This window comes from Anabrus simplex, chromosome 3, assembly GCF_040414725.1.
Source record: "Anabrus simplex isolate iqAnaSimp1 chromosome 3, ASM4041472v1, whole genome shotgun sequence".
NCBI lineage: Eukaryota > Metazoa > Arthropoda > Insecta > Orthoptera > Tettigoniidae > Anabrus > Anabrus simplex.
In genome coordinates, this window is record NC_090267.1 from 344018230 (window position 1) to 344031427 (window position 13198).

Genomic DNA, 13198 nt, shown 5'->3' on the forward strand with positions numbered 1-13198 from the left:
CGAAATGAATGAGTATAACACGTTTTCGTAATAAATGCGTAAATAACATGGCCGATAACAGTTGTTAACTCATAAAAATAGAGACTGAATAAACGATATCTTAATTTTAGTGATATATACGGAAATTACGTAAGAATGTCATATACCGGTACCTCAAGATATGGCAGAGTACATCACTGATTTCAGAGGATATTTCATATCTTCTCGCGTCTAGTTACAGCTATTTACATGTAAATTTTTTGCAAGGAGGTTATTTTTCTACATGTGTTTCAAATATGTTTTCATGATAGGCTACATATACGGTTAGGTTAGGTGACACTGTTTGAAGAAGAAAGCTGAGATGTTTGCCACAGAAATCTCTGGGGTGATACCGTATTTCTCCGAATCCAAGACCTTTTTTGTCTCAGAATCTCATGCGAAAACTCAAGGGTTGTTGCATTCGCGGCCTAACAGTAAGTTAATGGATACCACTGGCAACTACCGCGGTAACCACGCTGCTTCTTTTCACACGTGCTCAGAACTCATTGACAATAAACGACCGCCTCTTTACTACACATCGCTACCGGTTGTACAGTGTACAGTGCCTGTGTTTTTCTCAAATCTGCAGAATGGCATCAAAATATGTGACCCTTCGAATTCTTAGAAAAGCCATGGCTACTCAGTGGCAGAGTCATAACGCGTCTATTGTGCTTAGTAAAATTAAGGTTTATAGACAGCAGGAATATTTTCGTGATGGATAGTCGTATTGTAAAGATACGTGGAAAAGGTATTGCCAGCAAATTTTCAACGGGTTCTAGTCGATATTATGATGCCGATTTTAAGTTAATGTTTATTAAACACTCGGAAATGTAGAATAATTGTGCAGCCGCATGAAAATACGAAGTCGATGATGAAATTGTGAGGTATGTGCACGAAAAACACAAGGGCGGTTGGCCATACCGTGGCGCAATAAACTCGTTCGTTGACTTTCAACGTTCGTGATTAGGCCTATACATCGCTAGCCGTTGAATTTGGCCGCACCCGACAAGCGAGACGTGCGTGTAGCGGTAGCCGGTTATATCTGACGCTGCGTAAAAGTAATTTTATAGGCAGCAAGAATAATTTCCTGATGGATCATTGTATTGTAGAGACGCATGGAATAGGTATTGCCGGAACATTTTCAACGAGTTCTCTTCGGTATTATGATGCCAATGTGAAGTTAATGGTCCTTTAACCCGCGGAAATAAAGAATAATCGTGCAGCCGCAAAAAAAAAACAAAAAAAAAATACGGCGTGACGAAAGTCAATGTTTGGCGTCTAAAAATTGTCTAAAAATGCGTAGGCCTGTATGATTTTACAAACTTCTTTTTGAGCCTGATTAAAATTTTTTGAAGCAAAAAGTGGGGTTCATCTTGGATTCGGAGAAATACGGAACTACCATATTTTTTCAGAATGAAATTAAACATACACTTTCATGTAGTATCGGATTACGAAAAATAACAAACAAGTAAGCCGTAGGATGGATATCATCTGCGGATACGCAAGTTTTGAACAAACTGATTGCCGTTTCATACCGATTTTAAAGGGCGTGAAGGGTTTTCCGAATTTTATACAAAAATCGGATATAACGACAATCCGTTATAGCGAGTAAATTTTTCGCTGTTGTGAATTCTCGCTATAACGGACTTCTACTGTATAATGTATTATGTGCCTGTACATTAATTTATAATGGGGTTTATTTATGAGCGTGCAAAAATCTAAATTGTGGGGTACGTCAGAGCTTCAAAACCCTGACCCTCAAAGGGTTAAGAGTAAGTTTAAACACAATAATGTAACTACACCTAAAATTAAGTTTATACAGTAAATAATCATCATCTTCTTCTTCTTCTTCTTATTCTTCTTCTTCTTCTTCTCTTCCACCGCTTATCCCACACTTGGATAGGGTCATGGATGAAAACTGTGTCTCACAAGTGGTTTGGCTATGTTTTATGGTCGGATACCTTTCCTGACATCAGTATTCGATATTGCTTGTGTGCCATTACACTATTCCCGAAGTACTTAGGATAAATATTGTAGACAGAGGTAGTTTTACGGCACACCTTCAACTGTACAATCAATTAAACACTTATCCCAGTGATGCCTTGTTTTATATATATACATAACATAAGACAAAATAGCCCTACAACCAAAGGTACTCCTTCCACCCCGTCAACATCCACGCGAACCAACCACCGTTTATTTTACGTGGGCCCTCCCCATCACATTACCACAGGCTTCAGGAGTACCTCTGGCTCAACCTCAAAGACATTACCGACCTACGGTTCTGCAAGCTGTACTTGCGCCTTGCAGTACGTACCCATGGCCAGTAGGTATCGTATATATATTCAACATGGCAATCCACATCACATATTAGCCGTAGTTAAGAATTGCTGGTACATCTAATACACTGAACGTATGTTGAACATTAAAGCTTGAAATTTTCTTCACCAAACGAAAATGAAAAATAATTCATGCAGTAGAAGGTTAATTTTCATGCAAAAATAATTTGAAATTCTTTTGCCAGTTCAGATGATATTTCTTATTATTTTTGTTCACTTTTCATATATTTACTATATTTTTAGACATTTTTTAAAAAAGCACACTAGAAGTCCACTCTAGAGAGTCCGGCATACACTGAGAACTCTGTTGTAATGACAGTTTCTTCTTTTCTGTCCCTTGAAAATTCCTATGTTAAACTGTGTTATCCTTCGGTTACAGCTAAAGTACCCTATCAGAGTCCGGCATACACTGAGAACTCTGTTGTAATGACAGTTTCTTCTTTTCTGTCCCTTGAAAATTCCTATGTTAAACTGTGTTATCCTTCGGTTACAGCTAAAGTACCCTATCACTGATACAACCGTTATCACGAGCGATTAAGCGTGCGTTATTTCTTCCATTATCATCCAGCTCCATGTCTAAATGGTCATCGTGCTGGCCTTTGGTCACAGGGGTCCCGGGTTCGATTCCCGGCAGGGTCAGGAATTTTAACCATAATTGGTTAATTCCCCTGGCACGGGGACTGGATGTACGTGTCGTCATCATCATCATTTCATCCTCATCACGATGCACAAGTCGCCTACGGGTATCAAATCAAAAGACCTGCACCTGGCAAGCCGAAGTCGTCGGACACATCACGCCACTAAAAGCTATACGCCATTTCATTTCATTTTTTCTTCCGTTATCAATATTTATGCACTCCAGCTATTATATTGAATGTGAATGATCATTTTCGGTATAGTTTTCTCGCTATGTGCACTAGCGAGCGCTGTCATCCAATCAAACTCAAACCTACCACCTAATCAAATTAAATCATATAATTCCACCATGTCGATACTTTACAGTCTTTTCTATTATGCTAAGTTCCGTACATGTTTTGAGAACGTACTCGTTCTCTTCTTCAGCAGCTGTTTGATCCACCAATCACTTCTAGGACTAGCTAACATCACCCACTTTTCTACTGGGCGAGTTGGCTGTGCGGTTAGGGGCGCGTAGCTGTGAGCTTGCATCCAAGCGATAGTGGGTTCGAACCCCAGTGTCGACAGCCCTGAAGATGTCCTATCCCATCGTCGCCATAAGACCTATCTGTGTCGGTACAACGTAAAGCAAATTCTACAAACAAACAAAAAACCAAAACGCCTTTTCTTGCTATTAAATAAATTACAGTTTGCATATCATTTGAATAAATATTTACCCCTTGAACCTAAGAACAAAATTATTGTAAATCATTTTAAATAAAACATCAAGATCTCTATGTATTGAAATTTCAATCTGAATAAGATACCACATTTGTCAAATTAGCTACACCTTTAAAAAACTTTTGCCGGGCTGAGTGGCTCAGACGGTTGAGGCGCTGGCTTTCTGACCCCAACCTGGCAGGTTTGATCCTGCCTCAGTCCGGTGGTATTTGAAGGTGCTCAAATATGTCAACTTCATGTCGGTGGATTTACTGGCACATAAAAGAACTCCTGTGGAACTAAATTCCGGCACCTCGGCGTCTCCAAAAACCGTAAAAGTAGTTAGTGGGATGGGAAGCAAATAACATTATTATTTAAAAACTTTTATTAAACAACTAGTCTTGAACTGAAAACATCTACTTTGGATTTAAATTCAAGTGTCTGTCATTGCGAATTTTAAAATTTCTTCTCCTGTCGAACATCTCTAATCCATAGCTTATGCATGATCTGTATTTTGGCACGGTTTACTGTTTGACTTCCCTTTACTTACCTTTTCAGTAGTTAGATAGCCCACACTAAATTCCTTTCTGTTATATGGTCGGCTCTGCTTCTTTCACTCGTGGCACTCAAGATTTCACAGTCCCGTCTATAAATGTCTAAGGAACTTTACTAAATTCAGGTGCTATCACTCAAATACGTCGTCAACTGTTTTAAACAACTCCTTGCATAATCTAGCACAGTATTTCTGTTTATTTAAGTTTAGCACCGCATAAAGAAAACAAACTCCCGTGATCAACTGATGTGGATAGCTCCATAGCTTCCCAAAGTTTGAACCTGGTGTTGGAGTTAGCTTGCCCCTTTTCTTAACCCGGGTGTAAAACGGCTGAGCGGGTAACTTCTCAACTGAGGATAACTCATTCCTTTGGTATCACGAATATGATTGAAGCAGTATGTTTCAGAGGTGGCTAGAATGATTTTATGATTTTTGATCTTGTGCAGAAGTGAATTCGATCGTGTGTTCCGTAATCAGCCTAAGCATCATTCCTGCATTTCAAGCAAGTGAATGAATCCCCTCGCAGGGTCATCTGGCTGGCTGATGTGCTGAAGCTTCCTTTATGTGACAATATCTCTACTGTGTAGTTTATGTAAATTGGGAACATCTAGCACATATCCTCCAGTCAGCTTTTCTCGTAAATTATGTAGATACATAGTGTGGCTTTTGTTTCTCTAATTAGAGTGTAATCTATGTGCTAATTTAATTTTTTCACTAAAAGTTGGGCTGACAAGCCTGGAAAACTTTGTTCGGGATGTTGGTTCATTGCAGTCACACCCCTCGCGACAAAGTCACGTGGCCCATCTGGGACTCCATTATTTTCATTGATCTCGCGCAAACTCAGGCTATCTCACTTACTCATCGAGTGGAAAATTTCCAAAGCTTCACACTCCGCGCATCCCTGGATTATATTTCACTTTCTTAACACAGAGACATTACCGTATAATCTTGAATATCACCCACACTGTTTTTTCTTTCTAAAATATCGCTTCCAAAATTGGGTGTGGGTCTTATTTATAATTTTGGGAAATTTATCTTTCCAAATGCGCGTAAATCAGGCATCACCGCCGGCGCGGCTTAGCAACAATGCTTTCTCCGCTCTCAGTATACGCTACTTCCGTGCTTTGCGTCAGTCTCACGCATGTTCTCGGCATATCAACATGAATTCCACAAAGCGTTTGCGATCTTTTACTGCGAGTGAGAAACTGAAAGTAGTTCGGGAAGCCGAAATTATTGGAAATCGTGCCGCCGGTAGGAAATACAATATTGACGAGTTGTGTATTCGCGATTGGAGGAAGAAGAAAAATGTGCTATTAAAATGTAGTGTTTTTTTTTTTTAATTTCGTGTGGCTATTTCTAGCCGAGTGCAGCCCTTGTAAGGCAGGCCTTCCGATGAGGGTGGGCGGCATCTGCCATGTCTAGGTAACTGCGTGTTATTGTGGTGGAGGATTGTGTTATGTGTGGTGTGTGAGTTGCAGGGATGTTGGGGCCAGCACAAACACCCAGCCCCCGGGCCATTGGAATTAACCAATGAAGGTTAAAATCCCCGACCCGGCTGGGAATCAAACCCAGGACCCTCTGAACCGAAGGCCAGTACGGTGACCATTCAGCCAACGAGTCGGACAATGTAGTGGTGATCATAGAGTTTTTCGTGGACTGAGTGTACAGTTTCCATAAATCGGAAAAAAACTTTATAAATATATGACAGAAAGGCGGGAATTGGGATATGGTGTGTCAACTGAAATGTGTCAGCTAAAGGCATTAGAGATCGCAAAGGAACTCGTTGGATATCGTTCTGGAAATGTTTGTTTACTTTTATTTGTATTTTCTAATCATTTGATGTGTGTTAATAAAGATTGTAAATAATTGTGACTTCACTTTTTTTTTTAAATTTTGTTCTTTCAAAATAAGGGTGCGGGTCTTATTTGGTGGCGGGTGGTATTTGACAGTATACGGTATATAAAATATTAAATTTATCTGCCAGGGTCACTGGTTCATGCCACTAATCGGCACGGTATGTTCAGTAGTTGTTGTTGTTGTTGTATTTCCCTACTGTCCGTTCCTCACATCTCAATATCACCACCGTTATCTCTCTCACCAAATACTTCTTTTGAGTCATTCACAATTTAATTAATTGCCATTATCAATATTAGTGATAACAGTGGATTGGAACACAGTTGAGGAGCAGCAATGGGGGTTGGATATAGGAAGATGGAAAAGTGCCATTAACATCCCAACCCAGCTGGAAAAGGGAAATTGATGGTGATGAATTGTAACAGTATGCTTCCCTATCTTAGCCCAGTGACTTTCCTAAACCATTTCGCCTTCCTGCCTTGGGTTTGGACACAGATAAAACATTTGCTATACATTCCATGCATGTCTCAGTGCAAGCCAAATTAAGGTGAAACCGCGAATGGCTCATTAAATCAGTTATGGTTCCTTAGATCGTACCACTTTACTTGGATAACTGTGGTAATTCTAGAGCTAATACATGCAAACAGAGTCCCGACCAGAAGTGGAAGGGACGCTTTTATTAGATCAAAATCAATCGGTCAGCTCGTCCGGTCCGTTTGCCTTGGTGACTCTGAATAACTTTGGGCTGATCGCACGGTCCTCGTACCGGCGACGCATCTTTCAAATGTCTGCCTTATCAACTGTCGATGGTAGGTTCTGCGCCTACTATGGTTGTAACGGGTAACGGGGAATCAGGGTTCGATTCCGGAGAGGGAGCCTGAGAAACGGCTACCACATCCAAGGAAGGCAGCAGGCGCGCAAATTACCCACTCCCGGCACGGGGAGGTAGTGACGAAAAATAACGATACGGGACTCATCCGAGGCCCCGTAATCGGAATGAGTACACTTTAAATCCTTTAACGAGTATCCATTGGAAGGCAAGTCTGGTGCCAGCAGCCGCGGTAATTCCAGCTTCAATAGCGTATATTAAAGTTGTTGCAGTTAAAAAGCTCGTAGTTGGATTTGTGTCCCACGCTGTCGGTTCATCGCTCGTCGGTGTCTAACTGGCATGGTTCGTGGGACGTCCTGCCGGTGGTGGCGAGTCAAAAGCGCGCGGCCGCCGTGGTTATCCGCGTGCGGTTCCTGCGCGCCGTAGGCGGACCCTGATGAAATCCTACCGCGGTGCTCTTCATTGAGTGTCGAGGTTGGCCGGCACGTTTACTTTGAACAAATTAGAGTGCTTAAAGCAGGCCGGCTGCGCCTGAATACTGTGTGCATGGAATAATGGAATAGGACCTCGGTTCTATTTTGTTGGTTTTCGGAACCCGAGGTAATAATTAATAGGGACAGGCGGGGGCATTCGTATTGCGACGTTAGAGGTGAAATTCTTGGATCGTCACAAGACGGACCGAAGCGAAAGCATTTGCCAAGTATGTTTTCATTAATCAAGAACGAAAGTTAGAGGTTCGAAGGCGATCAGATACCGCCCTAGTTCTAACCATAAACGATGCCAGCTAGTGATCCGCCAAAGTTCCTCCGATGACTCGGCGGGCAGCTCCCGGGAAACCAAAGCTTTTGGGTTCCGGGTGAAGTATGGTTGAAAAGCTGAAACTTAAAGGAATTGACGGAAGGGCACCACCAGGAGTGGAGCCTGCGGCTTAATTTGACTCAACACGAGAAACCTCACCAGGCCCGGACACCGGAAGGATTGACAGATTGAGAGCTCTTTCTTGATTCGGTGGGTGGTGTTGCATGGCCGTTCTTAGTTGGTGGAGCGATTTGTCTGGTTAATTCCGATAACGAACGAGACTCTTTCTAGAATTGCCATAATTTATTTTCCATCTCCCTTTCTTACCATGGTTTCCTGTTCATTCCCTTTTCCCTGGGTATCCTACAGAATGCCTTTAATGTATCAAGAAAGGTCTTTTTTAGTATTAAAAACTTCATTTTTTGTCCGTATTGACTCAAGATTTTACAATGCTTAGTAAAGCTAAAGGTTCCACCTATTCAATACGTTATCGTAATGGTCTATTTAGAACATCACATATTTATTTAACTTATCATAAAATACATCTTTGGGACCGGTTTCAGCAATCCACTATGCCATCATCAGCCATTGAGTTTTTATAGCAAGGAACATTCAAAAATTTAAAAATATGCAATAGCAAGTCCTATTCTTACATGAAAAACATTAAAAATATAGCTAAATAGCATAAGCCCATTGTACTATACAAATAACATGTCTTTTTTGAAAAATACAATATTATTTAGTGCATCTAAAATTATTTTTTATATATAATTGGAAAAGTCTATGATTTGGTGTAGCTTATGTACAATAGAATAATGTAAAATTGATAAAAGAATCTATTTTTGCCATTTAAACCACAGTTTTAAAACAACAAGTCCTATTTTGCATGGAAAATATTAAAAATTAGCTAGTTAGTATTAACCTTTTTTTAAATGTTATACAAGTAACATGTCTTTTTAAAAAATATGGTATTATTTGGTGCGTCTAGAATTGCTTAAAGGTGCTTAAAAAGACTATGGTTTGATATAGTTGATACCCAGGAAATTTTCTATAAAATTGATGAATGATTCTATAAAAACCTGTCATTTTTTAAGCACAGTTTCTTAGTTCCTCATAATATGCGACTCGTACTGTTTTAGATAATAAATACAGGTTCTTCTTCCTTAAAACTTATTGACACAACAGTCTGTTTGACTATGTAAGGAGTAGCAGATTCTGATGTGTTTTTTCTTGTTTGAGTATTTGAACCTTGCTTCTAGTATTTTCCAATGTAAATAACTGTGTGGCTGAGGCCGAAACTATGGTTAAGATCTTGAATATTATTTTATGTGCCAGATGGAAATGGGCCGTAAATAGTGTTAATCTCGAACCAGTATGGACCTAAAAAAAGGAAATAGTGAAATGAGTATGAGTTATTGAGAACGATACGCGGTACTATAGAAAAGACTTGAAGATATGAAACTCACCTCAGGTTGAATGCAACAGCGTGCAGAGAGAGTGAGGAACAACTGCTGAATGTCAAACGCCAACCAGCCGGCTCAGCTGTAGGGGAAGGGGACGCAGGAGAGGTTGCGTTTGCGTGTGCTTGTGTGTCAGGGGGGCGTGGGCTTTGCCGGGGATAGTAGGCTCAACAACATCGATAATGATATAAAATTCACAATAGAATCTGAAAGCAATAAAACCCTAAATTTTTTAGATCTAACCATTACCAGGCGCCCATCCTCTTTTGAATACAAAATCTACAGAAAACCGACACATACAGCCACGACCATCAAACACGATTCTGAACATCCTCCTAGTCATAAAAGAGCTACATACAATAATTTAATACAGAGAGCATTTAATATACCCATGTCCAATATAGAACGTAAAAAAGAACTTGTGGCGGCATCAGGAAGAATGAACTCGCCCCACATACAGAACACACCCTTGTGCACGATGCAACATTGCATCAGGATATAGCTTGCTAAACTAGCGTCATTCGGCTGCATGGAGTGAGCATGAGCATCACGCCTGTTTGTGTCTTGTTGGTGTAATCAGTGTAACCTATCTCCTCACATGCAAAGGTGTACTAAAACTGTGTGTGGTGTAAATAAATCTTATTATCCATGAGGGCTGGTTTATTTATGAACGATGTGGAGCCGCCTACAACCAAGACTCCATAAACTCAACACTATACGCAAAATCGCATCTTATAATGGCTACAACAAATGTTTTATAGAACGCATAATAAATAAATTTTAACATCAACCCAATACTAAATTACAAAAAGAAACACCCAAAACAAAAACATATGCTACTTTTACTTTTAACTCTGACATTTTCCGTTTAACCAATATATTTAAAAAAAGAAATGTCAATATTGCCTTCAAAACCAATAATAGAAATTTAGATATTTTTTACAATTCCAAATCGGTTAATATACAAAACCCATTCGATAGATCAGGTGTATATAGGTTTCATTGCAACGACTGTACCAGTGTTTACCTTGGACAGACTGGGAGATCATTTAATATCAGATACAATGAACATGTCAATGCCATAAAATATAGAAAATTTTCGGCAATAGGTCAGCACATACAGGAATACAAACACAATTTTTACGGTATCAACAAGGACTTGGACATCATCGAAACAATAAATAAAGGCCCACTCCTAGACCTAACAGAGCAATGTTACATTACTTTAGATCAATATTACAATCCCAATTACAATCTAAATAATATTTCGGAAAAACCTACAATTTTATTTGACATGCTTATTTCATTGATTAACAGTTTAAAAATTCCTAAAAATCAATCAGTATATAAAATATTACGTAGCGCGCCAGCCTACTATCCCCGGCAAAGCCCACGCCCCCCTGACACACAGGCACACGCGAACGCAATCTCTCCTGCGTCCCCTTCCCCTACATAATACGCCCCCCGCCTTACAGCTGAGCCGGCTGGTTGGCGTTTGACATTCAGCAGTTGTTCCTCACTCTCTCTGCACGCTGTTGCATTCAACCTGAGGTGAGTTTCATATCTTCAAGTCTTTTCTATAGTACCGCGTATCGTTCTCAATAACTCATACTCATTTCATTATTTCCTTTTTTAAGTCCGTACTGTTTCGAGATTAACACTATTTACGGCCCATTTCCATCTGGCACATAAAATAATATTCAAGATCTTAACCATAGTTTCGGCCTCAGCCACACAGTTATTTACATTGGAAAATACTAGAAGCAAGGTTCAAATACTCAAACAAGAAAAAACACATCAGAATCTGCTACTCCTTACATAGTCAAACAGACTGTTGTGTCAATAAGTTTTAAGGAAGAAGAACCTGTATTTATTATCTAAAACAGTACAAGTCGCATATTATGAGGAACTAAGAAACTGTGCTTAAAAAATGACAGGTTTTTATAGAATCATTCATCAATTTTATAGAAAATTTCCTGGGTATCAACTATATCAAACCATAGTCTTTTTAAGCACCTTTAAGCAATTCTAGACGCACCAAATAATACTATATTTTTTAAAAAGACATGTTACTTGTATAACATAAAAAAAAAGGTTAATACTAACTAGCTAATTTTTAATATTTTCCATGCAAAATAGGACTTGTTGTTTTAAAACTGTGGTTTAAATGGCAAAAATAGATTCTTTTATCAATTTTACATGATTCTATTGTACATAAGCTACACCAAATCATAGATTTTTCCAATTATATATAAAAAATAATTTTAGATGCACTAAATAATATTGTATTTTTCAAAAAAGACGTGTTATTTGTATAGTACAATGGGCTTATGCTATTTAGCTATATTTTTAAATTTTTGAATGTTCCTTGCTATAAAAAACTCAATGGCTGATGATGGCATAGTGGATTGCCGAAACCGGTCCCAAAGATGTATTTTATGATAAGTTAAATAAATATGTGATGTTCTAAATAGACCATTACGATAATGTATTGAATAGGTGGAACCTTTAGCTTTACTAAGCATTGTAAAATCAAGAAAGGTCATCACTGAATCTTTACCATATTCCCAATGTCTTTCCATTAACTCTCATAGTAAAGATGGAGTGCACCATTGACATACTATACATTAATATGAAGTTAATGCGGTTGTGAAGTTCTGTGTAAATTAATTGTTATATTTATCTTCCTTCCAGGTGACATAAAGACTGTTCACATGAATCGCTTGTTGTTGTGTGAAGCATCTGCTCTTATCATGGTACAGTGTTTTGACCTTCTTGGTATTAAACCAGTTTCTCGCATGTAGTTGATCTGACTCTACATTGTATGTTATTTATATAACTTATTGTACAAAACTGAAGCTCTGCTACAACTGCCAGCAGGAGAATATCAAGACTGTGAAGTCCCATGAGGGTGACTGCAATTGATTCCCAGTGCGTGCTATAACATTTTCTGTGAAAATAAATTATTTCAGAAATTTGAATATTAGTTATTTGGTGTGATATCATCCTGCCTCTTGCCTCCTTGGTGACAGTTCATCTGAAATTCTGATCCTCCTCCATCAGTTTTTACCTACTGATGGTGCCCTTTAATCTAACAATAGTTTAATGGATGTTAACTGTTAGAATTATCTATTGTTTACCTGCAAATGAAGGTAAAGACAGGAATTTTGAGAACTGCTCAAGGTATATTTATATAGTTTAACTATAGGATGACGGAAGTGTATTTATCTTGCAATCAGGCTATCCACAAGAGTCTACAATTAACCGATGATAACTACAGTAAAAGGCACTATGCAACTGCCACATCAATAAATAATTAAAATTAAATTAAGAAAAAACAATTAACTGATTTTGTCTTTATGGATGAGATGTAATTAATATTATTTATTGCAAAATAACTTATCTGGCTAGTTGCCTAGGAGGAGCATATGCTTCAAATCATTTGGTAATGTTCAAAATTTTGTAAACCATGTATCTTCTGCCCTAATTGTCGTAGATGTACCCCAATGGTACTGTTATATCAGGTGTAAGATTCTATGATGCGCAGATCACGGATTGGTATTTACCTTCAGAAATTGATGTGAAGCCAATGAAGAAATTATCACATATTCAACCAAGCATAACTTTGTATCCCTCAGGATAGGAGGGATACTGTTGTGGTACCATCATCTCGAGCTCAGAGATAGCTTTATAATGGTATCCCACGTGAGCGGTCAAAACTAATGTTTAGACTATCAAATACCAAATTAAAAAAAAAAAAAATTGTTGCTAATTTTCAGTATTTGCAGTCATGTGTTCACAAACTGTACTTGTATTTGCTATAATGTCATTTATATTGTTAGTCTGTTTATTTGTAAACAAAACGATCAATATTTTTTAAATTGGTCGATGCGTTCTTGCTACAACACTCCAAAGTGTACTGACAAGAGAACATCAGCAATGGTTAAGTCTCCGATCATGATGAAACTTGGAAAACACATGGAGGTACACGTAAAAATTACATCAGCATCAA

At 38.6% G+C, this 13198-nt stretch overlaps 1 protein-coding gene across 1 annotated transcript in view; it reads left to right on the forward strand.

Annotated features, from left to right (window-relative positions):
• ArgRS (arginine--tRNA ligase-like protein) overlaps positions 1-12167 on the forward strand; it is a 129872-nt gene extending 117705 nt beyond the window's left edge. Inside the window, exon 11 of the mRNA XM_067143223.2 lies at positions 11881-12167. Within this exon, the coding sequence (XP_066999324.2) occupies positions 11881-11990 (110 nt within the window). The 3' untranslated portion in view covers positions 11991-12167. The remainder of the gene's footprint in view (positions 1-11880) is intronic.
• The last annotated feature ends 1031 nt before the right edge of the window (positions 12168-13198 follow it).